This window comes from Cibotium barometz, chromosome 59 (assembly GCF_041138505.1).
Source record: "Cibotium barometz isolate CiBa-2024 chromosome 59, ASM4113850v1, whole genome shotgun sequence".
Lineage (NCBI taxonomy): Eukaryota > Viridiplantae > Streptophyta > Polypodiopsida > Cyatheales > Cibotiaceae > Cibotium > Cibotium barometz.
In genome coordinates this window covers 34,990,821-35,016,933 of record NC_141104.1, presented here as the reverse complement: position 1 = coordinate 35,016,933, position 26,113 = coordinate 34,990,821, and the positions used below count along the sequence as shown (strand labels likewise).

General features: G+C 45.9%; 1 protein-coding gene across 5 annotated transcripts in view; it reads left to right on the top strand.

Annotated features, from left to right (window-relative positions):
- Positions 1 to 26,113, top strand: part of LOC147605756 (uncharacterized) — an 80,782-nt gene that overhangs the window by 33,076 nt on the left and 21,593 nt on the right. For 2 of the 5 annotated variants that reach the window (XM_086793367.1, XM_086793366.1), the window contains exons 10-18: positions 6,801 to 7,011; positions 7,139 to 7,196; positions 7,301 to 7,357; positions 7,505 to 7,759; positions 7,851 to 7,915; positions 8,121 to 8,177; positions 8,276 to 8,369; positions 24,623 to 24,763; positions 24,891 to 24,994. In XM_086793367.1, coding sequence (XP_086649493.1) covers positions 6,801 to 7,011; positions 7,139 to 7,196; positions 7,301 to 7,357; positions 7,505 to 7,759; positions 7,851 to 7,915; positions 8,121 to 8,177; positions 8,276 to 8,369; positions 24,623 to 24,763; positions 24,891 to 24,994 — 1,042 coding nt within the window. Of the gene's footprint in view, positions 1 to 6,800; positions 7,012 to 7,138; positions 7,197 to 7,300; positions 7,358 to 7,504; positions 7,760 to 7,850; positions 7,916 to 8,011; positions 8,178 to 8,275; positions 8,370 to 24,622; positions 24,764 to 24,890; positions 25,000 to 26,113 lie in introns of all 5 variants that reach the window. The other 3 variants (XM_086793369.1, XM_086793368.1, XR_015265158.1) reach the window with 2 other exon arrangements.

Genomic DNA, 26,113 nt, shown 5'->3' with positions numbered 1-26,113 from the left:
ATGCTGATGATATTGTATTAGTGTCTGAGTCTCCAGGTGGTCTACAGCAGCATCTACATGCACTCGATGATTTTCCACACAGAGGGGTCTTACTGTGAACCTTGGGAAAACCAAGGTTATGGTCTTTCATACATCGAGACAGGGCAGGAGTCAGCAGCCATTCACTCTCGCAGGATGCGAGGTGGAGGTGGTGACATCATACGTGTACCTAGGGGTACCTTCTCTGCAGCAGCCACACGCTTCACCATGGGTTCAGCAGCCAGAGCTAGATTGACACGGGGATATGCAGCATTGGCTATGCTAGAGAGACAGTGCCACCAGGCGCATTTTCAGGAGCCCCAGACGAAGGGGTGGCTATTTGACACATTAGTCACACCGGCATTGATGTATGGAGCAGCGGTATGGGCGCCAGGCCTTGCTACCCATTGGTGGACACAGATAGAGAGACCACAGGCCCTCATGATGGCACCCATGATACGCAGCAAACCGTCAGTACCTCATGACATTAACCGAGCAGAGTTTGCTGCGCCTCCTATGATGGTAGAGGCCATATTTCAGACTATATGCCTGCTAGACAGATTCAGAGAGATGCCACAGGACAGATTGTCATACAGAGCTTTTGAGGCATCTAGACAGCTGGCTGAGGCAGGAGACAGAGGATCATGGTATGCACAGGTCACACATTGGTTCTCACAGCATGGCCTAGACATGGATCATCTACCACCATTCCAGTATGACAGGGATGCCACATATCCGTCTCTCTCATAGTGAGAGGAACAGAGTATTGAGACAAGATCTATGGCAGCCCTATACACGAGAGACATGGATATCACCTACACAGCCTCTTCCACCGAAGATGCTATACTACAGAGATCACTTCATGAGTATCACTGATGATGGATTTATAGAGAGGCCTAGATACATGGAGGGCTTTTTACCACACGCCTCCCGAGTGGCTATTGGTCAGCTCAGAGTTTCATCACACCGATTGGAGATTGAGACTGGCAGAGCAGCACGGATCCCCCGAGAGGAGAGGGTATGCAGATTGTGCAGAGAGGAGGTGGAGAGTGAGGAGCATTATGTATGCAGATGCAGAGCATATACAGCCATCAGAGAGAGATATCCCATTTTATTCAGAGAACCACATTCCCTACGCCAGATCTTTGAGGCAGCAGACCAGCGCATACTGGGGAGATACATTCTAAACATACAGCGCCACAGAGAGACATTATTACTGGCTCAGACAGCTCCAGAGGGGGGGCGACAGACACAGATTACTACATTTTTTCAGAGATCCATCCCCCTCCCAGCCCCTACACGGCAGGGAATTACTCTCCAGAGAGCAGAGACACTTAGAGCCCGCAGGAGTCAGAGGACACCTGGCTTTTGGACACCACGCCTATACCAGAGAGAGATGACAGAGATCAGAGCTCAGTTTCACAGAGAGGGTGCGGAGCGACTGGCTCGCTTCAGAGCACACCCAGGCATGTTCTTCAGGGAGCTGTGGACACCCCCTTCATTGATGTATACCATTTTATACCCCCAGTATGGTACAGGATGGAGCTAGCTAGGTTGCATATCATGATCGTATACTCCATGCATATAGCTTTGCATTCTCCTAGTAGATTCAGCTTTTTTTTGTTCAGTACTTTTTCATTTTGTTGGGATGACAGAGGATACCCCGTACAGGTACTCCGATTTGTCTCATAGGCCGAGTTCGGTCTTTTGGAAGACGTTAATAAAATCTTTCTTTCTTTCTTTCTTTCTCTCTCTCTCTTGCTTTTGGAAAGGGGAAGGCAGCTGGCTGCGTGGAGAGGAAGCCGTCTGAAGAGATCTGTGCACGCCGGTATAGGACAGCTGGTGCAGGTCGGTGTAGGCCAGCTGGTACAAGTCGGCAGGTATAGGTTGCGCAGGTCATCTGGCGCAGGCGGCTGTTGGACAGCTGGCGCAGGTGGCTGTTGCAGATCAGCTAGCGTAGGCGGTTGCAGGGCGATTGGTACAGTCGGCTACAGGGCAGTTGGCGCAGGTCGGCTAGTGCAGATTTGTACAGGGCAGCGGGTGCAGGACAACTGGTATAAGCGGTTGACAGGACAGCAGGCGCAGCCTGAATTTCTCTCTCTCTCTCTCTTCTTCTCTTCCCCTCGTGTGAGCTCTGGAGAGCAAAGGCGGGTGGCTACAATTCAGGACATCATACTCTATACTCTCAGGGTTAGTGTTGTTGAGGAAGTTTGGACTGAGGGACAGCAATGTATCTGCTGAATATCTTTCTCTCTCTTTCCACTGGCTTACGACTGCTTCAGAGTTGTTTCTTTTGGCCCTTTGTGAGAGGAGGGGTGTGGTAGTTTGAAGGGTGGAAACAGAGGTAGGTGGTGGACTTGTTCTTTGGCTGAGTTGAGGCTACGATCATGGAACAGCCAGATGCGTGTTGAAGGCTTCCCTGTTGCATTGTCTTGGTTGATTAGAGGAGACAACAGTGTGTTGCTTTTGTGGGACACAGATCTGTATGTGTATCCTCTATGCTAAGAGGTCTTGAGGGTTGCCAGATTGGACATGCAGGTTTCTTTTCCTTGACTGGTTTTGTTGTATTCAGTTAAGCTTTTCCATTGAAATTGAATAAAGAAATACCGAAAGGGGCGCCAAGCTTTGGGGCCAACAGGTGTCGTTCTCCTTTTTGTTTTGGAGCACTCTAGCTCTGGTTTATTTGTTTAATTGTCTGGACTACAATTGGATAGGTGACTGCTAGTCTACCGCACTTTGGTTTCTACCAGAGGCTGGTTTCAGCTGACCGTGTCTAGTGTGCTGAGCACTCCACTGGGCACTTGGCATCATCGGGAGCCACTTAAGTGCTTGGTGGTTTGTGGTGACTGTGAAAATGTGTCCATAAGGAACATGTTTCAAATGTTTGAGAACTGATTGCTGTTCTGGCTTGCCCTTGAAAGTCTTGGAATGACAAGAGGGAAACTTGCTAGGAGGTTCTGCTAACTGTGGGATACTGGGTAGGAGATCATCCTTGCTAACTGAGGGACTGAAGATGATGAGACAGCGGTTATCGATGAGATAGAAGCTGTCTGAGCATAAATCAATGCTCCTTCTGCTCCCTTGCACATAGCTCGTCGGGCCTGGAGATGAGAAATCATAGGAACGCCAAGAATGCTCCTATCCCCCCGAATCATGACAGGCTCAGGAAAACCTTTAGAGATAATAAAGATGTCTTGCCCCCAATTGGGAATAGGTTCATACTGACGAAACCACTGGATTCCTAAGATCATGTCACATCCCAAAAGAGGAGAGACAAAGAAATCTCGCTGGAATGAGGCCTTTTGAACTTGAAAAGAAATATGCTGTGCTTGTTGAGATATGTGGGTGCAGAGACCAGGTGTAAACCCGTCTACCTCCAAATGATAGGGCACTAAGGTACAACTCATGTTGGTAGCCAACTGGGAGAGAGATGGCATCCTCAGAACTGTCCATGTCAAAAAGGATTATGAACTGTCGGTCCATAAGCTCGGATCAGGCTTTTCTGTGTGGTTGTTGCCTTACCCTCCTGCTTAGCATCAAGTACCATGGATGGCATGAAATATATAGAAGATAAGATCTGAACCGCATTGGTGGTAGCAGGCGGATTTGGAGGAGCGGGGGATACTACGGCAACTGTGGCAGAAGGCTCTTTGGAGGCTTGCTCTGCTTGCCTTTTTGGACAATCTTTCTTACCATGCCCAATGGTATGACAGAAAAAACATCGGTTTTTTGACTGATACTGTCTTCGCTCCTCTGGAGGAAGATAACCTCCAGTAATGCCTGCTTGAGCCTTTTCCTCAGGGGTTTTCTTAGGCTTGGATTCCTTACCCCCTGAACTAGAGCTAGGACTGTTGTCTGTCTTAGTGTCTTTAGAAGACGAATTACCCTTCCCCTGTTGGGGTTTGGTATTGGACTGTGATGACTGCTTGGGCTTGCCTCCGTTCATCTTCATTTCTTCATTCTGAGCGAGAGTCAGAGTACTTGGTTTAAAGTTACGAACTGTGAACTGAATGTTAGAGTCCAATCCACGAATGAATTGCTCCATCTTGACCTGCACAGATAGCCCTAATTGATGTGCTAAAGTAATAACCTTTCTGGAAAACTGAAGCACTGGGGATCCGTTCTGTCTGAGTCCATAGAACTCATCTTTCAGACCGGTCATGTACTGGGGCGGGAGAAATCTGGTCTTCAAGTCATGGACAAAGATGTCCCAGTCAAAGGCTGTGACACCTGTGGCCTGGTGTGTATGAATACTAGACCAATGCTGCCACCAAGTGACTGCCTCACCAGTGAGATGGGGAGCCGCTAAGTGGACTTTATCTTGGGGGTTTGTGATCCTAGCTAATGGAAAATGAGCATTAAACTGATGAATAAATTGGTTAACTGATGAATGATCACACTTACCATCATACTTACTGAAGTTTGGTTGACTGTGAATGAAAGTGGTTGATGCTGTTGTGGACTACGGGCTGGTGACACCTATGACTGGGGAGACTGAGGAGAGCTGCTGATACCTCAAGTGTATGGCCTCCTTTTCCCGTTGGTGCTCGAGTAACATACGTTCTCGATCAAGCTCATGTTGGTGTTCCCGAGCGACGAGTTCAGCCTGACGTCGGTCTTCGTCGATCCTGCATTGGGCTTCCTCATAGTCCCGTCTTTCTGCTTTTTCTTCTTTCCTTCGGGCCTCATCCTCTCTCCTTTGTTGTTCCATCTGAAAGAAGAGGGAGATGTAGTCGGGTGTTGCTGGAGGCGGAGGAGGACGTGCTGCTGCTGCCTCCAAGAGTTGGAGACGCTTCATGAGTAGCTGGTTCTGAGCTCTAAGAAGAGCTATGGTGTTTGTTGTAGGCGGACATGGTCTCCTTCAGGGGAGACGTCTTCTAGTTGATGAGTACTCTCTTCTGTAGACATGATGCTGAAGTCGGTGGTCGTGCTGGAACGCAATATCTAACCATCCAAGGATGCCCCACGCTAGGATACGGTGTGTGTGGACAATCTGAATATGATACCAATGTAATATGCAGCCGAAGTCTTTGTATTGGAAGATCCTGTCACACAAATGCTCACACCGTCTTTTGTATCCTGAGTTTCGTGAGTTTAGCAATCCATTTTAATTCTTCAAACTTTAAAGAGATGAGAGAGAGATATATGAGAACTGTACACCAGATTGGGTCCCAAATTACCCACTAAAGGGCCCCCTATCCCGATAACGAGATAGTATTTGCTTTATTACTTTAGAGAGAATGACTGTGGACTGTAGATAAGCCAAACGCAAGATCTCGGAGGATCAGAAGCCTGGCTGAATTGTACACGGCTGTAGAAACACCTCAATGAACTAATCTCGAGCTTATGCACTCTTCCCAAGGGCATGAGGAAGGGCTGCACACCTGAGGCTGTGAAGGGACTGTAGTGGACTGTACTAAGCTATGTAAATATGCTGAAAATGCTTATGAATGCTGTGTTACCTTCACCAAATGACTGAATCATGTATGGATGATGCACAGAGGGCGGAGGCACTGCTGTAGGGCTGAATATGCAAGGTAAACTGCTGTAGAACTGCAAACGCAGGGTAGGACTGGACTGAATACCTACTGGTTATGGTATATGCACAAAACTTAGAGATGCCTGCTGAACTGGGGCCTGAAAAGGTTCTAAATGCAGGCGCCTATAATCTGTAGGTATGGCTGGTCTGCTGGGTAGTGTACTGAATTGTTGCGTTGGATTGCAGTGGCTGTTGGACTGCTGCGTTGAACTGCAGGGACTGATTGAAGCAAAACACAAGATCTCCAGGGTGGTGAAGCAAACGCAGAAGCTCCAATAGGGCTGGATTAGTCTAGGGTTGAAGGCGTGGATGCTCCTAAGGCTGAGGATGAAGGCACCTAGCTTCTGAAGACTGAATGAATGTCTAAGCCCTATGCAAGCCTATTTATACTAACTAGGGGCTGGTCAAGTTGGCTGGTCATTTATTTAATAAAGTTTATATTTAATTTATAAATGACATTAAATGCTAAATAAATACCATAAAATATGGGAAAAATACCAGATAAATCCTAGTAAATTCCCTAAGGCTTCTGGGATGTTCTAAATGATGCACAGGCATATGAATGCATATTATGCAGGATGCAGAGTGCTTTTTGATGCAAACCCTAAGGCTTCTATTGACTCTACATGCATGAATGATTCTCTCCAAGTGGGTTAAGGGACTTGACTGATTGACTGACCCGCTAAGGTTGAGGAATGACCTACGTAGCTCGTGCCTGACTTATCCTGGACTGAGGATATACAATGGGGTCACGGCGTACGACAAATATCATCCTATTGGGTTCTAATAATGTACAAATGTTGCAGTGCTAATGATGAGCGATCTCGTCACCATGCACTGAGTGCAGAGTGCATGTGACAGTTATGTACTTAAATACGGGTATCGAAAGTATGAGTCTGCATGGTTGACACATGCATTACTCCTGCCAAGAAATCATGAAGGCATGTGGACAAGGGGGACCTTGCAATCAAAGAAAATCAGCTATAAATTATTCTGAGAGTGGAGCATCCATCTTGAACATGATCATCAGCACAAATGGAGTTCTTATGTTGACGATTGAGGAAAACAAAGGGAGAGCTAGTAGAATTTGGGGATGGCCTCTTTAGCAATACGAAGAGGAGAGCTATTAGAGATTTGAAGACACCTTTTACCCATCAAAACATTTTCTGTAACTTCGTTCATCAATCCTAATGAAGAGGTTTGTTTTGGTTTATGCTTTTAACAGTTAAGTGATGTTTTACAGAGTGCCTTGGGCTTTCTAGCATCCCAGAGGGTGACTGGTTCTGTCCACTTTGCGAAGACAAGGTTGAGCATGACAGAAATCAATCAGACAAGAAGAGCATACGAGCGTGTGGGCGGCTTCTCAGTATTTTGACAAGAGAGAAGCTTTCGGATCGGTGTCAACGTGTGGTCAAGGCATCCAAAAACGCTATTGGAGGCTGTGTAATCTGCAAGTAATTTTTTTGGTTTTTCTTTTTTTGAAGTCTTAGAGCTTAGCCTAACCAGATTATATGTTTCTGTTATGGTGGTACTATAATACTTTTACATTGATGAATTTGATTGGTTCTGCTACAAATCCAGAAATGGGGATTTTCTGAAATCAGGATTTGGTGCAAAGACTATCTTGCTATGTGACCAAGTAAGTGTTGTGATCATTTGGAAGGGGGGCCTTGTAAATACACTCTGGTGGTTAAAGCTTCTATGACATTATAACAAGATTGTTGATTATGTATCTTTTTGCAGTGTGAAAGAGAGTACCATGTGGGCTGCATGAAGGAGGAGGGTATAGCTGATCTGCAGGTACTTCACTTGTTTACAACATGTGCTAGTTATTATTGAAGGCTGGATGGCTGCTACCTTCCTTCTAAAGGCTGTATCTCTATACATTTCTGTGGAGATATAGTAGCAACAGCTGTATTCACCTCTGAAAGAGTAGTGTGGCTGTAGGAGCTGCCTGCAGGAGAGTGGTTTTGTGGTGCAGACTGCACCCGCATCCACAAGTTTCTAGAAGAGTTGGTGTTAAGGGGACCCGAACCTGTACACAGCAGCATCTGCAGTGTAGTGCTTGAGAAGAAACAACTTGAAGAATGGCAAGGAGAGCGGAAACCTCAAGACTGTGAGTTTACTTGGCAGCTGCTTCATGGTAGAAGAGGCAATCCTGAGAACGGAAGAATCTTATCTGAAGCTGCAACAATACTTACGGTAGCATCTTCCTGGTGGTTTCTTGAAGCATCTCATGGTTTTGATTTAATTCTGTGTTATTTAAACATTTATTGGTTTTGGCTATTTGCAGGAGAGCTTCGATCCAATAGTAGATGCAACATCTGGCCGGGATCTGATTGCTCTCATGGTTTACAGGTAAAAGTTCTAAGCACCTATCAGATTAAACAAGGCTGGTTACACAAATATTCCTGCCTGTTAGTAGGCGCCCATCCTGGTTGCGTCTGTTGTCAGGGATTGCCCATCCAGCTCCCTGCTCGTCTCATAGGCAGTCGATTTCTGTAGCCAGCCTGACTATTCTTCTTGATGCTGGCTTATCAACTTGCTCGTACATGTTCACCAGCCGAAGCATCCGGGATCAAGATTTTCGGGGCATGTATTGTGCTGTTCTTAAGTGGAAGTAAGCATTTTTGAAGAAACTGATGTGCCATTTGCTTTTTGTTTCAAGGGTCATATGAAACCAAAATCATGTAATCTAAACTGTTGGATTCATTTCAGGGAAACAGTTGTATCAACTGCAATTATTCGAGTTTTTGGGCGAGGCTTTGCAGAAATGCCTCTAGTGGCAACGAGTGCTGCTAGTCGTGGGCAGGCAAATTTCTTCGAGTCTTTTTGTGCATGATGAATCTCTACTAGAAGGATTTGTGGTTCTTCATGTCTTAGTTTATTTTGCTGCGGTCTTCTATTGATGTATGCAAGCATGTATGTATGTATGTATGTACACACACTCGCACGCGCACACGTATGCATGAAGGCACACACACATATGTGGTTAAGGTTTTTATATTAATTTGTATAATTACTTACCATGTATTTTAATCATTATGCATTAAATATCTGAATATAGTTGAATTTACTGTTAAATTAGAAATATTATCCCCTATTTTCACACACACTATCACTCCTTACTAGTGAATCAGGCCATATTTGAGGTGTCCCTATACTCAGCCATGGATCAGTTCAGGAAAAAAAAAAAGGACCTGTAGAGAGTGTATAAGCAGTAGATAGTGGGGTGAAATACTTATGGCAGGCGAGAGTTGATGAGGGAAGAGATCCACAAAAGGAAACTCAAAAGCATGCAGTTGCAGGGCGTTGAAAAGCACCATCTCTGGTCGACTTCAGAAATCTGTGTGTATAGTGTGGCCACATGCCAAAAAAGGCATACTTCGTCCCAAAAAAGGCATACTTCGTCCCAAAAAAGGCATACTTCGTCCCAAAAAAGCATCTCAAATGTGCACCCCTCAAAAAGCTCCAAAACGGCCTGTTTTTGAGTGAAAAAGCACGTGTGCTTCAATAGTCACTGCCTGCTATATATGGAAAAAGCTGGCATCTCTGATGTGCGCTCAGGTTCAGGCCAATATTATTTATGAAGAGAAACTATAATATGATAGTAATATTATTGACTTGTTCATTTATATTTATGGTCTTAGAGGGTACACATACTCCAGAGAGCTAGACGCCCTCATCTCGTCGGACCCCGACTACCCCCAGCTCATCAGTCCCGGATTCAGGAGATCCTGGCCTGCCATCAAGCAGCCTCATCCTTACAGGAGACTATTGACATCTCTAGCCTTCTTGTATCACCCATTGATAGACTCTGGCGATGATGTATGCAGTCCCGTTTTGGGCACCGGGATTATCCATGGCAGACTGGAAGCGGATTGACTGGCCTTTGATCCTCATGCTATCATGGATGATTCGCAGCAAACCATCTGTCCCGCATGATACATCATATCATTCGAGCAGAGTTTGCTGCATCCCCCATGGTTATAGAGGCACTCTTCCAGACAGTTGCCTATATGTATATATAGAGAGAGAGAGAGAAAGAAAGAAAGAAAGCTGTGTTAATGTCTACTAGAGGCCGAACTCGACCTATGAGACAAATCAATGTACAACTGTCCATGTCTTCTGGATGTCCAGAAAAAAAAGGACAAAATGAACATGAAATAAACTATGAAAGTACTGAGCTAGTGGGGGTGTGTGATGGATGGAGCACTATTGCTAGAGGCTCAATATGCAACCTATATGCGCAGAGTATGCAAGAATGCAATGCAAATCTGTCTAGCTCCAACTAGTACCATAATGGGGGTGTAATATGTGATACATAGGCGATGGCGAGGCAAAGATACCTCGGAGCATGATCTCCGGGTGCGAGTGTAAGTGAGCTAGCCGCTCCTGGATATGGTGCTGATGTCGAGCCCGTATCTCTGTGATCTCCCTCTGATGTAGTCTGGGAGTCTAGTAGCCTGGTGCTCTCGGTCTCCGTCTGGCTCGGAGGTCCGCAGCAGCGCGCTGAAGTGTAACCCCCTCCTATGTCAGGGTAGGCACTGGGATAGATCTCTAGAAGAAATCAGTGAGCTGGAGCTGTCGCCCACCTCTCCCTGTGGTATGAGTCCATAGCAGTGTCTCTCTGTGGTGTTGTGTCTCTAGCAAGAACTGGCCAAATCTGCCCTGGTCTGCGGACTCCATGATTTGGCGGAGTGAGGGATGTCCACTGAAGATGGTGGGTCTCTCTCTCTAATGAGAGAGAGAGAGAGAGAGAGAGAGAGAGTTGGACTCCACATGACTCCCTCGCCTAGCCCTGGAGTCTTCACAGGCGATTTCTGCGAGAGGCACACACTCATCTTGGTATGGCTCCGTTATCACATGGTTTATGAGAGAGAAAGAAAGAAAGAAAGAAAGATTTTATTAACGTCTTCCAAAAGACCGAACTCGGCCTATGAGACAAATCAGTGTACCTGTGTGGGGTATCCTCTGTCATCCCAACAAAATGAAAAAGTACTAAACTAAAAAGCTGAATCTAGGTGTGCAATAAGTACAATGAGTGGGGGAGGGGATGGAGCTCTACTACTAGGAGAATGCAAAGCTATATGCATGGAGTATACAATCATGATATGCAACCTAGCTAGCTCCATCCTGTACCATACTGGGGGTATAAAATGGTATACATCAATGAAGGGGGTGTCCACAACTCCCTGAAGAACATGCCCGGGTCTGCTCTGAAGCGAGCCAGTCGCTCCACATGACTCCCTCGCCTAGCCCTGGAGTCTTCACAGGCGATTTCTGCGAGAGGCACACACTAATCTTGGTATGGCTCCATTATCACATGGTTTATGGCACATGGGCTTTAGATTAACCAGCTCCCTCCTTACTAGTATGACCCAGAATCACCATACCTCAGGATTTCCCACGTGGACCGTAACTGGGTGCTTCGATATGATCTGCTTGAGGCACACATTAGGGACACTTGGATTACCCGGCAGGTCCCTTGCCCATTAAAATGCAGTATTATCGGGATCATATCCTTGGGCTCACTGAGGATGAGATCATACAGAGTCCAGGCTACATGGATATCTTTATGTCTCATGCCATGAGGATTGCCATTGGCTAGGTCGGAGTTTCATCCCATATCCTAGAGATCCAGGCAGGCAAAGCAGCGAGGATACCCACGGAGGACAGGATTTGCAGATTATGTTGCAGAGAGGTGAAGTCTGAGGAGCATTATGCATGCTGATGCTCAGTCTACTATGAGATCAGAGGGAGTTACCATTCCCTTTTTAGAGAGGGGTTTGGTCCTATTAGCCAGATCATGGATTATCCAGACCAGAGATGCCTGGGCTTGTTCTTGCTGGAGCTATGACGACACAGAGAGCCTCCTCGAGCATAGACCTCACGAGCTAGTTGAGCCCAACTCAAGATCACTGGCTTCTTCCAGCCCCAGCATGTTGTACCTACTCCACCAACAGATCCGGCACTTCATCAGACTAGGATAGTATCCAAGAGCATAGGGGTCATTCTTATCGTGAGCCATAGTGCTCCGAGCTGCGAGATGACCTCGGCCCCCTGGACCATGACCACCACCAGTCCATCAAGCCCAGATTGATGTGATCCTTAACACGTCACCGATGCACGATGGAGGCCTCTACTTCTCAGCCTCCCTTCACAATTTCAGATCTTTCGGCCATCCTTTCTTGCCCGATTATGGTCTCCTCCATGGACCCCTCCCCTCCATAGATTTGGGATAGAGTGCATTATGATCATTCTTGTATACTTTATTGCGTTTGTTCTGTGCATTTACCTAGGACTCAGCTTGAGTTACTAGGTTTCGGTTTCGTTTTACTTTTCCATGATGATGATATTCCTGTCAGAATATGCAGCGGAGATGATGACCAAATCTGGGAACACAAGAGCAAACACAGTGTAGAAAAACAGCACAAGAGAAGGAGAGAGATAGAGGCGTGTAACTCTGCTCTATATACACAAAGAAGATCCCGAAGATAAGATACAAAAGTGGCAAGGGGTGAGGGGCCATTTTATATGGCCCCCAAGCAGTAGTCGGCCTGCTCCAAAGGCAGCCGAGATAGGAGCATGTCCACCACGACTAGTAATAAACTAGTCGGCCAGAACTGTGTACAGTCGGCTAGCATCAGTAGACGCATACAGCTGCAGTCGGCCACATGCTAAGACATCCTGCCACCTCAGGGCTGCCACCCAAGCCACAGAAAAAATGGGAAAAACCGGGGAAAAATACGGGGAGTGAGGAAAAATGAGAAAACACCTACAATGGGTGGGCACACCCACAACAGAGGCCCTAAAGACAGGAGATGACTTCTAACACCCCCTCTCAGCTCCTGGCTGTGAAACCAACCACAGGAAGCTGGGGTGCCACCTGAGCAAATCCTGAGATAGCGACTTCGTGACGAGGTCCACCATACTGTCCTCCGTCAAACAGAACTCTAGCAAGATGTCATCAACAACGAACTTTTCACGAACAAAGTGCCTCTGCATGACCGTGGGTTCCTCCAGTGGAAGCCCAATCCTGCCATGCAACCTCTGCAACCTCACCACCTCACAAGCAGCACCACAAGCAGCCCGGTACTCTGCCTCTGTCGACGACAAGGCAAAAGATGACTGCCTCGTACTGCTTCATAAAACTGCTCCTGGGCCTGAAGTAGATCTCCTCGTGTCTGGATCTCCTCCCCAATCTGACTCACTCCAACCATGGAGTTGGACTCCATCCATCAAACCCCCTCTTGTGTAAAAGAGACCAAGATCCTTCGCATGCTGCAGAAACCACAAGATACGCAATCCTGCCTCCCAAAGAGTCATTTGCAACCATGAGCACAACAGCCTCATCAGGAAGCTCCCGTCCAATGTGGTATCCATCAACCAAATCAATGAACCATTCTGCTTCTGAGTCAAAGAGGCATCACACTGTTCACAAGGATCAACACCTGTTACGGTGGGAAGCCAAGTCCTGGAAACCTGCTGAAGACCATGCAAGGCCTTCTGAAACCTGTCAACCACCCCCTTTGAATCCGGAACCACAAAGCCTGGAGGATACACCTCCTTCTGCAAGTAATCAACTGCCACCCGCCTGGCTTTCCAAGAGGTCTGTGTGGAAAGAACATCTTCATCTACAGGAGTTTCTTGTCCCGAATACTACGAGACATCAGAGCATAGGTTACCTATAAAGTTTCCTTTGACTGACGAACACAAGAACTACCAACATCAGTACTGGAAAGTTCTTGCCAATTGTTGCCATCAACTAGCAAGCTATCCTCCATCTGGTCCTGGAAAACCTGCACCTGCAGCGTATCCACACTTAAGTGGCCATTACCATACTGCCACTCATCACATAACTGAGGACCTGGGAGAGAGAGTGCTGAAAGTTTGTAAACTCCTTTCTCCACTCCACCTTCCCAAACTACCTGGCCTGTTGCCTTGTCCCGGAGAGCAACAAAATGCTCATCAAACTCCACCCGTACGCTAGTCTTGCAAACCTGATGCACGGCCTTCCCTTTGCCCTTGTTACGGCCGTTCGACCATTGGCCAGTTAAGGCCTCCGAACCTCCGCCCTGTGGAGGGTTCGAGAATCGTTCCTCCTGGTCCAATGCCATGGGCACAAGCTCCTCCCATGTGATGGTGCTGAGCTTGCCACTGGTAATCAAAGACGAGTAGAATGATGAGTACTGAGAGGGCAAATGCGACTGCAACGTTATGGCCATGTCCTTCGATGATATCTCCTTCCCAACTTGAAGAACTTCCTGTTGAAGAGCCTGCAGCTTGTTAATGTGCTCCCGCATTGTCGACGACTTTGCAGGACTCATAACCCGCATGTGTACTTCCAAGGAAATCCTCTTCATGGGCGATACCCTGTTATAAAGAGAAGCCAAATGCTGCCATATACCTCTGGCCAACGTCATATGCTTTACATGATTGATTACTTGCGGTGTGCAGTTGAGGAAGATAAATGAACGGACCCTCGCGTTGACACGATCCCACAACTGTGCATGTGTCTCCCGGTCCTTACGAATCGACGGTAACTCCCCTTCCCCTACTTCCGGCCTTGGAACCCCAACAACGATGAAATCAGCAAGGTCATAGGACTCCAGAACAGATTCCATCATAACCTTCCATATGCTGTAGTTGTTCCCGTCCAATTGACGGTCCACTGGGAACGTGGGGAGTGTCAGTCACATGTCTCTCAGCCATCTCAAGCAGATCTGCCATTGCGGGGATGTAACTGAAAAAGGGTGGGTGGGTGGGAACAAAGAAGAACTTAACTAGCAAGTGGCTGTCCAGCAAATCAGCTCGCCATACTCTTGCTTCTCTTCTTCGCGAACAGTCCCGAACAGTCCACCAATCAGCAATAGTGCCCCTCTTGCTCACACAACTCCCAAGATCTATCAAGAGCCTAGGGCTCTGCTACCATGTCAGAATATGCAGCGGAGATGATGACCAAATCTGGGAACACGAGCAAACACAGTGCAGAAAAACAGCACAAGAGAAGGAGAGAGATAGAGGCGTGTAACTCTGCTCTATATACACAAAGAAGATCCCGAAGATAAGATACAGAAGTGGCAAGGGGTGTGGGGCCATTTTATATGGCCCCCAAGTAGTAGTCGGCCTGCTCCAAAGGCAGCCGATAGGAGCATGTCCACCACGACTAGTAATAAACCAGTCGGCCAGTACTGCACAATCGACCAGCATCAGTAAACGCATACAGCTGCAGTCGGCCACATGCTAAGACATCCTGCCACCTCAGGGCTGCCACCCAAGCCACAGAAAAAATGGGAAATACCGGGGAAAAATACGGTGTGACATGTGAGGGGTTAAGACCGTCGTAAACACAACCTTAGTCTACACTTAACTGCACTTAATGATGTTTAAGAGACAAACAGATATACAAAGAGATAGACAAGTTTGTGTCAATGCAGTGCAGCTATATTAAATGAATGAATGCGGTTACAATGAGATCCAAATGGATCTGTACTGCTGAATATATGCTGTAAATGCGGGCTGAACTGCTGTCCACTCTTTCCCTTGTCTCCTGGGAAGGAAACACTGAAGGGAGGCTTTGGAACAGAAGCTGAATGCTGAATGGATGATGAAACGCAGACCTGTAGGGCTGAACTGGCTGCGTTTGCTGATGAAGATGCTGAGGATGATGCGTTTACTGATGAAGATGCTGATGGAGATGCGTTGAATGCTGCTGCTGATGATGATGGCTGAAACGCATGATGCTCCAGAGGAGGCTGCGTTTACTGATTATGCTGCTGATGATGATGCGTTAGAGCACCATGGGCTGAAGGGGTACTATGATGATGCTGCTACTGTATGCTGATGATGCCAGGCTGAAAACGCATGAAGATGATGATGCGCTTCCTGCTGAGCCTGTTGACTGAATGAATGAGGGTGCCTGTATTTATATGGGTGAGAGAGGGCTGGTCGGCCAGCACTCATGCAGTCGGCCAGTTCATGTCTCCATAAAAATATCAATAAAGTACCATAAATGGTAGTCGGCTGCCCCAAAAATGCATAAAAATGCCTGAATAATTCCTGATAAATGCTGGTAAAAATACCTGATGAATCTGATGATGCTAATGATGCTAGAATGAAGCCATGTCACTGTACACCTGACTGGTGTGCACATGACATTCCCCGCTGCTAAACTGTTGCTGGGTGGATACCTGGCAACCTTCGACTCGTCTGCGATCCTTCTCCTCCGAACCACTGCCCCCTTCTGTCTTCTGCTGGGACTGAGGCCGTCTGCAGGAGTGAAATCCTTGAGCCAAGACGCTATATACTGTGGGAACTGGATGGCAACTACCTGAGTCACCCCTGACCTGTTCCTGGAAACCTTTCACCTACCATCTCCGTCGTACCTGAAGCTCTGAACCTCCTGAGGCGAATGTTGGAGCAAACTTCCGTCTTCTGTGGAAGAGAAACTCCCTGCTGCCAGTTGAAGCCAAAACTTATGTGCTCCTTTGATGATGGATGTCATTCTTCCCTGAGAGTTCATGGGTAACATGTATGCAGGACTGACTGCTAGGATGACGCTATGATGATGACTATGCAAGCCATGTGCAACCCTATATGCTGTGCAAGAATGCAGATGGATGGGTTACTGATGCAGACCTAAGGGAAAATCCCTAAGGGTGGCTTGCAAAATTTTCAGAACTGGGTTTAACTGTGCGGAAGCGATAAAACTGATGACTGACTGAATGACTGATGGAATCATGCTCTAAGGCTGGTTACCCTGTAACGCTCTGATACCAATGTAACATGTGAGGGATGAGACCGTAGTAATCACAACCTTAGTCTACACTTAACTGCACTTAATGATGTTTAAGAGACAAACAGATATACAAAGAGATAGACAAGTTTGTGTCAATGCAGTGCAGCTATATTAAATGAATGAATGCGGTTACAATGAGATCCAAATGGATCTGTACTGCTGAATATATGCTGTAAATGCGGGCTGAACTGTTGTCCACTCTTTCCCTCATCTCCTGGGAAGGAAACACTGAAGGGAGGCTTTGGAACAGAAGCTGAATGCTGAATGGATGATGAAACGCAGACCTGTAGGGCTGAACTGGCTGCGTTTGCTGATGAAGATGCTGAGGATGATGCGTTTACTGATGAAGATGCTGATGGAGATGCGTTGAATGCTGCTGCTGATGATGATGGCTGAAACGCATGATGCTCCAGAGGAGGCTGCGTTTACTGATTATGCTGCTGATGATGATGCGTTAGAGCACCATGGGCTGAAGGGGTACTATGATGATGCTGCTACTGTATGCTGATGATGCCAGGCTGAAAACGCATGAAGATGATGATGCGCTTCCTGCTGAGCCTGTTGACTGAATGAATGAGGGTGCCTGTATTTATATGGGTGAGAGAGGGCTGGTCGGCCAGCACTCATGCAGTCGGCCAGTTCCATGTCTCCATAAAAATATCAATAAAGTACCATAAATGGTAGTCGGCTACCCCAAAAATGCATAAAAATGCCTGAATAATTCCTGATAAATGCTGGTAAAAATACCTGATGAATCTGATGATGCTAATGATGCTAGAATGAAGCCATGTCACTGTACACCTGACTGGTGTGCACGTGACATACGGGGAGTGAGGAAAATGAGAAAACACCTACAATGGGCAGGCACACCCACAACAGAGGCCCTGGTGTCTAGGTAAAGACAGGAGATGACTTCTAACAATTCCATGGATACTTGTAATCATATTTTTTCTCATAGGCCCGTTGGGCCTTTCGTAAGACGTAAATATAACTTTCTTTCTTTCATTCGCTCTCTCTCTCTCTCTCTCTCTCTCTCTCTCTTACACATGGCATCATAGAGTAGGTGAGGGCACAGAAACAGCATGTATGTTGCTGCTTTGTGGATATCCGCAAAGCTCCGCATACGTTCGGATCATTAGTCTCTTAGATATTTGCTGACACAATCTCAGCAAGACTTGTCTCCCTGCTAGTTACAATGGTGGCATTTCTGTTGGAAGGTTGGCGATTTCGAGCGTGTGATCTATGGCTAGAAGGTGCCTTGGATTATCCCATAAGTGGAAGCATGGGAAGGTTAAGAGCCATATATAGGATAGAGTGGCACCTTGTCATAGTCATCTCCTCCGGCCGGTGTTTTGGGATTCATCTCACCAGGCGATGGGAGCCCGGTGGAGGGATGCTGCAGTGCCCGTTGGGGGTGTTCGTGGAGCTTGATGGTGATGCGTCTCCTATGTGCGTTAGTCTTCCGCTGCGCATTATGACATGGCATCAGAGCCCGGGCGTGTGTGGTCTTGGGCGACCCCCTCGCGCCTCGGTGGCTTGCGGAGCTCGAATCGAGGGAGGGTGTTGGAAGGTTGGCGATTTCGAGCGTGTGATCTATGGCTAGAAGGTGCCTTGGATTATGCCAGTCTTGCAAACCTGATGCACTGACAACAAATGAAAACCAAGTGACGGAACATACAACACCTGGGAGGAATGCTTCCCCCCTCTGCCATCGGGAACTATCTCCATCCTGCCCTCACTGTGAACTGGGATAGTGGATGTATCCCCAGTAAGAATGTGACCAGAATACTTGCAGAGATTCTGTAAATCTGAACGGGAAGGAGTCATGTGCCTGGAAGCACCACTGTCTAGAATCCACTCCCGAGTATCCGCTGCGGAGAATCCTCCAATCTCCTCCCTGCCTGAAGAAAATGAAACATCGGTGGCCATCACCTCCAGGTGCACAAAAGCCGGAGTCTTCATGATTGCTGCTGAGGAATCTTCACCCTTCTCGGTCTTCCGCTTGGGACACTGCCTCCAATAGTGGCCTTTCTTGCTACAATCATTACAGGTCCTCTTTGCCTTTAGTTTCTCGCGGTTTAACGGACTTCTTCTCAAAAGACTTCTCCAATGAAGCCTTCCCTTTGCCCATGTTACGGCCTTTCGACCGTTGGCTAGTTAAGGCCTCCAAACCTCCACCCTGAGGAGGGTTCGTGAATCGTTCCTCCTAGTCCAAGACCATGGGCACAAGCTCCTCCCACGTGATGGTGCTAAGCCTGCCACTGGTAATCAAAGACGAGTAGAAAGCTGAGTACTGAGAGGGCAAGTGTGACAGCAACGTTATGGCCATGTCCTCTGATAATATCTCCTTCCTAGCTTGAAGAACTTCCTGCTGAAGAGCCTGCAGCTTGTTAATATGCTCCCGCATCGTCGACGACTTTGCAGGGCTCATAACCTGCATCTGTACTTCCAAGGAAATCCTCTTCATGGGCGATACCCTGTTGTAAAGAGAGGCCAAATGCTACCATATACCTTTGGCCAGCGTCATATGCTTTACATGATTGATTACCTGTGGTGTGCAATTGAGGAAGATAAACGAACGGACCCTGGCGTTGACACGATCCCACATCTGTGCCTGTGCCTCCCGGTCCTTTCGGATCGACGGTAACTCCCCTTCCTCTACTTCCGGCCGTGGAACCCCAACAACGACGAAATCAGCGAGGTCGTAAGACTCCAGAACAGATTCCATCATAACCTTCCATATGCCGTAGTTGTTCCCGTCCAACTAACGGTCCACGGGGAACGTGGGGAGTGCCGGGATCTTCACATGCCTCTTGGCCATCTCAAACAGATCTGCCATTGCGGGGATGTACTCTGAAAAAGGAAGGGTTGGTGGGTGGGAACAAAGAAGAACTAACACCTGCAAGTGGCTGTCCAGCAAATCAGCCCGCTGTCCTCTTGCTTCTCCTCTTCCCAAATAGTCCCGTACAGTCCACCAATCAGCAACACAACAGTCCCCCTCTTGCTCACACGAATCCCAAGAACTATCTAGAGCCTAGGCTCTGATACCATGTCAGAATACGCAGCGGAGATGATGACCAGATCTGGGAACACGAGAGCAAAACGCAATGTAGAAAATAACAGCACGAGAGAGAGAGATAGAGGTGTGTAACTCTACTCTATATACACAAAGAAGATCCCGGGAATGATACAATGATGTGGCAAGGGCTGTGGGGCCATTTTACATGGCCCCCAAGTGGTAGTCGGCGTGCTCCAAAGGCAGCCAACTGGACCATATATCCCACGACCAACACAAATCAGCAGTCGGCCAGATACACCTAGTCGGCCAGCATCTGAAAAAGGTCCACGACCTGTCAAAGACAATCGGCCACCTCAGGAGGTCCTTGTTGATAGTTGACTGCATCTGTTTGTTCTGGAGGCCTGAGGTCCTTGTTGATAGCCGACTGCATCTGTTTGTTCTGGAGGTGGCCGATTGTCTTTGACAGGTCGTGGACCTTTTTCAGACGTTGGCCGACTAGGTATATCTGGCCGACTGCTGATTTGTGTTGGTCGTGGGATATATGGTCCAGTCGGCTGCCTTTGGAGCAGGCCGACTACCACTTGGGGGCCATATAAAATGGCCCCACAGCCCTTGCCACATCCTCGTATCATTCCCGGGATCTTCTTTGTGTATATAGAGCAGAGTTACGCTCCTCTATCTCTCTCTCGCTTGTGCTGTTATTTTCTGCATTGCGTTTTGCTCGCGTTCCCAGATCTGGTCATCATCTCCGCTGCGTATTCTGACAATTTCTCCCTCAGTTTACCTTTTAGATTGATTAATTGCCTGGTAAGAAGAATGTGGTAGTAGCCAGCATGTTGAATTGAAGGCCACATCCAGTGCATACCGTGGAGAGTTGCCATAGTGATGATTTCATGCAGACGATGAAGGCAATGTATGCTGAGGTACCAAACTTCAAGGAGCCTTGCAGCTTCAAAGTACACCATTCGAGATGGGTGGTTGTACTAAAGGATTGACTTTGGGTCGCCAAGGGTGGCACATGATGTTCCTATTTCACGACACTGTGGGAGGGCTCGGCATTGGTGGGAGGGCTCGGCATTGGAGAAGTTATGTCATTTTTTATTTTGGCCTTCAGTGAAGTAGGATGTGCATCAGAATGTATGGTTCTGCCAAGTCCGTCGGAAGTTGTGACATGCTTTGTATTTCTGTAAATTTTTTTTTTCTGCAAAGAGACTCGCTTTGCTTTTCTTATTCTGATGAAAAATCTGCGCTTTGCTCTTGTGCTTAGACTTCCTTGCTTGCTGCCGCCACCACCATGAGGGTTGGGGATTCCAAATCGATGTTAATTATAGCCACAATTAATCCTCCCTTAATAATTAATTAATGAAACTCTCTCAAGCTCTTAATCAAGCCTTCTACCCCAAGCTCTAATACCAATGATACAGCCCGTGAATCTTTCCCAAAGTTTAATTCCCAAAATGCATAAGCTAATTTGATTAAGCAGCACATAACCCATAAAGATAATTAATTAAACATAAATGGAGAAAGAAAGATGTTGGTGGCCATAACACAAGCCGTGCATGCAAGATTAAGAGAGATTAAAATTAAACATGAACACAATCAATGGGTTAAATCCCCCCCCCCCCCACGCATATGCCCAATATGCGTGAGCATTTGGAATCTTTATTATTAAGAGTCCCATAGTGCTTGGGCATGTCGTGTACATTTGCATGAGGAAAGTGTATCATATATGAGACATCTCATTACGTGCTAAATGGGTAGGTACACTTGTACCTCATGCTTACACTTTCCAAGTTTGAAATGCACGACTCACTACAACTACTAAAGTGTATCAACTAAAACAAAGACCTTAGGCTTAAATATTTACATCATTTACAAAGCTTTCACAATAACAATCCTAAGAGGTGTTTTCCATGCTAGCTTTCCCGAGCTATCAGCCGCATCCATTGCTTCAATCTGAGTCCTCTTCACCTACATTAAATCATGTTAGCACTTGCATAACATCATGTAGCATCCCATACACCACATCCTCGTGCCGTGACACACACTGCACCAAGAAATGGCCCCAAGCTCACATCATTTACAAGGATCAACCTTTAACACATAAATGCCAACATGATGTCCCAATATTAGCGTCCCCAAATATTGGTAAAAAAATAGAGAAGTACAAAGGATGTCACAGAAGTTAAAGCCAGACACCAAGAAAGCTATTGGTAAGCTTTAGTCACTGCCATGGAGGATATTTCTATGGACTTTGTGGTTGGATTGCCGAGAGAGAGAGAGAGAGAGAGAGCGAGAGAGAGAGAGAGAGAGAGAGAGAGAGAGAGAGAGAGAGAGAGAGAGAGAGAGAGAATGTATGTATGTATATAATTGTGGGCGTATAAAGTATATACATTAGTATTTGAATGCGTGTATATAAAGTATCTACATAAGTATATAAGTATATGTGATATATGTATTGACATATAAATATTACTTTAGTAATTCCTAATAGGTGTGCTGGATTAAAAAATATTAATACATAAATTTGCCCGTTAACTGAAAATTGTACAATTATCAAAATATAAGAGCTGTATAAACTTAAAATTTTCAAGTGTGTATGATGGTAAGTAAGTATATCAGTTTCCTGTCAATTTTACTCTTCCTTTTGGAACTTTTGACTGGGAGAGTGCACGGAGTGGCACGCATATGAATTGAAATATAAATTTTAATACGTATGCTAGATAAATCAGTACATGTAAATAAAATTATCTCTTAACCCGATTGGGCAAAGCTGGATTGGACTGAGAAGAGGTGGGCGGAACCCTAGGGTGAAAACCCGGACAGAATTGTAGCAATCTTGTCATCTTGATAGACAAGCTAGGTAGGCCCATTTGGGTCGCAATTTCTGCCAACCGAGGCGAACTTGGGATGGTTAAAGGGCACTCAAACTGCATATTTCAGGACATTGTGGTAGTGAAAAAAGTTAGCCAATACGGTGTTGGCAATGCTGTAGCAAGCTTAGACAATTTTGGCAATGTTGTAGTTAGCCAAGAGTGGGCAGAACAGATGATCAAAGTTTCATGTGTTGAAACTTAATGTATGGAAAAGTGCCAGAACCATGTAGAGCAGAAACTGCATAAACTCCACCGACGAGAGCAAGCTTAATTTGGGAAAGAAGAACAGTTTTGTCATGACAAAGGCCAGTGAGTGGGCTGATGTGAAGAGTTAGCATGGGGTGGCTACTTTTGTATGTCGAGGGGGATTGGTGCTACGTGTGGGGTATGGGTGGCACAAGTAATGGGTGTGGTGTATCCCTGACTCAATCAATCACTTGATCAACAATACAATGGAAATTTGAAATAGATGTCAGATAATCAATCAATTGATCAACACATCAAAAACTACTGGCCCACCAACATTTACAAGTATCAGGCAGGAAATATAGAAAGCCCACAAATACCAGCTAGTTGTTACAGGGTAGCCCATCCACAAGGGAGCCAACAACCAACATAGAATGCCCACAAGCAAATATAGGGCACCTGAGCTGCAAATACGGAGCAAATATTGCAGATATAAGCTACCAACTTTAAGTACAAGTTGCTAGAAAGCTGCTACAGGTCGCCAGACGGATGGCATGCACAGGGTGCTCATCAGCATATACGAGTGCTGGATAGCATACTCAGGATGGAAAACAGCCCATAGCTTTACCTCTCTCATGCCTCAATTCTCATTCCCATTTTTCATTGTTTTTACCCTCTACCTCTCTGCCTGCTTCTTCCCAAATATGCCTAACTTTACAAATATGGAGCAAATATTACAAATAGCTTGTAGCTATGGTTGCCAGAAATCTGGTACAGGTCGCCAGATGGCATGCACAGGGTGCTCATCAGTGAATACGAGTGCTTGACAGCATACACAGGATGGAAAACAACTCAGAGCTTTACCTCTCTCAAGCCTCAATTTTTGTTCCTGTTGTTCATTATTTTTAGCCTCCACTTCTTTGCCTGCTTCCCAGATATATCCAACTGATTTGTGGAGAAGCCATGATTACACTTAAAAAATGTAGAAAAAAGATGCCGAAAATTAACAAGCTGATAATGAACAGGGTACTTTTTGCAGAGCTTGTCGTTTCTCTGATGTGCTGTCCTATAACCCTAATTTTAGCAATTAGCAGGTTAATAGAGAATTAGCATGAATAGAGGAAAACCCTAAATTCATTCTTTTCCATATATGTATTAATATTTTAAATCTAGGATACATAATAGACTTTACGTATCAATACATATATTTTATTGATATACTTACCATCATACACTTGATTAACTTGAGTTTATATAGCTCTTATATCTTTTGTTACTGGGATAACAAGCAAAGATTTGCATGCATAATGTGCAGTTACCACTTACAACCTACATGTTCTAATGTATTTGTTGTGATGGATGGATGGAAGTTGAAGGTTCTCCCTTAAAAGTCCATGCCTTGCCTCAAAACGTGGATCTATCCTCATACAACACATTACAGTTTTTGTTCTTTAATTCTCAAATGTTAATGTATTTTTATTTGTTATTTCCTAGCCGTCTTTGAATAATCAATTCTATTTCTCTTAATTCTATTCTAATACCAAACTGATGTAGTGGGGTTGTAATTCTGTTTTGAGAGAGAGAGAGAGAGAGAGAGTTATATTAACGTCTACAAAAGGCCAAAATGACCTATGAGACCAAAAGATTACATCATGTCCATGGAATACATCATTGTGGGTACTAAAATTAAAAGATAGGAACAAGAGCTGAAATGCCAAAGCTGATCCCAATACAAAGAGCGTCAAGCTCTCACATCACCCTAGAATATCCCGCATAGGGCGTTGCATCATGGTACCCAATGTAGTAAAGCTGAGCCGGCGGGAGAGAATCCTGTGCTGGTGGGAAATGATGGCTCTGATCCTCCTCCTGTTTTCTAAGAGAGAGAGAGAGAGAGAGAGAGAGAGAGAGAGAGGAGTGGGTACGCATGCATGCTCACATGTGTGTATACATGTATGTTTATATGAGTGTCTCTGTATGTATGTATGTGCAGTGCTACAAAAAAGAAAAGAAAAGTCTGTATGTATGTGCATACATATATGCATTTATGGATGTATGCATATACATATATGTATGTATGTATGGAGACACATAGACACACACGCGCACACTTATGGACGTATATATGTATGTTGTTATATGAGTGGGAAGTAAGCCGGGCTTTCTTTTCGTAACATGGTTTCCAGGGCTTTTTCCAAATGCTGATGTTAAGTATTGAGCGGCTTCTTGGCGTGCTTCAAGTTGAGCACCTTGTCCTGCCTGCTGCAGAGGAGGCAGAAGGCCTCTGGACAAAGAAGTTTGGTTTCTCCAAGCTTAATGATGATCAGGTTTGTTTCCTCTTATGTTTTGCCAAAGAAAAGGAGAAGCCATTTAGAAAGTTCTCCTATAATATGTACAAGCTTGTTCAAGTTAGAAAAAGTCTTATGTACATGTTTGTGGTGAGGCCTGTTACAGTTACAGAAGTTTGGATCAGAGGTGCAGATCATGATCTTTCAAGGTTCTTCCATGCTGCTAAAGTCCATTCCACAAGAGCCATCATTGAGTTTTGTTGACACTAAGTAAGGTAGTATGATTCGATTACTTTACACTACTGGATAAGTTGATCATATTTGTAATAAGACGTGTTCCTTTTTGAAACTTATGAAACGTTTCAAAAATATTTTGTACATTTTGTACTCCGTGTGAGTGGTCCGAATCCCTCTCGGAAGAGGCAGTGGAATCTCCCCCGTATCTTGTAGTAAGCCGGGCATCTGAACATATAATGGGCCTCATCCTCTACTGCTCCTGTGGTGCATACTATGCATGTCCTCTCCTCATGTGGGATATCCTCAGCTCTGCCAGTCTCTACTTTGAGGCGGTGGGAGGATACCCTGAGCTGGCTGATCGTGATATACATAGCATGTGACATGTGTATCTGTATGCATCTCGGGATCTCAAAGAATCCATCCTCGGAGAGTCTTAAGAAGTGATCTTTGTAGAACTCACACTTCTTACCAATCTCTGACGGAGACACCCGTGTCTGGTGTATGTGCAGCCTGAGTAGATCTAACTTGATGATCCGGTTGATCTTTTGTTGTGAGAGATCAAGGTAGGGGGAATCTAGGCTATACTGAAATGGGGGGAGACAGTCCATCTATATGCCATGTGCATGAAACCACTCGACTACCTCAGAGTACCATGCATGTGTTGGTAATGGTGGTGGCCATGTTGTTGAGGAGGAGGGCAATCCAGCTCGTCTCAGTCGCTCCCTCTCCCTCTCCCTCTCGCCGCAGTATAATTGCATAGAGGACTCTAGTGCTAGTCGTGGGAGGTGATCTCTGTCAAGCGTGAGAGAGAGAGAGAGAGAGAGAGAGAGAGAGAGAGAGAAAGAAAGAAAGAAATATTAACATCTGCAAAAGGCCAAAATTGGCCTATGAGACAAACAAGTAGTACAATGATGTTCCTCCAAGTCATCAAGAGGAAAATGTGGAGTGAGAATAAAATGTACAAGTATGACAACACGACCATAGGGGACTCAATATTGGTGTACAAACGAGAGGGTGTGGATGGAGTACTAGGGCTACTAATGCATCTCTATATGCTGAAGGGGTGATACAAGTATGATATGTTATCTACTCCTAACTCCATCCAGTCCCATAGTCTGGGTACAATATGTCATACATCCGATCTGAGGATGC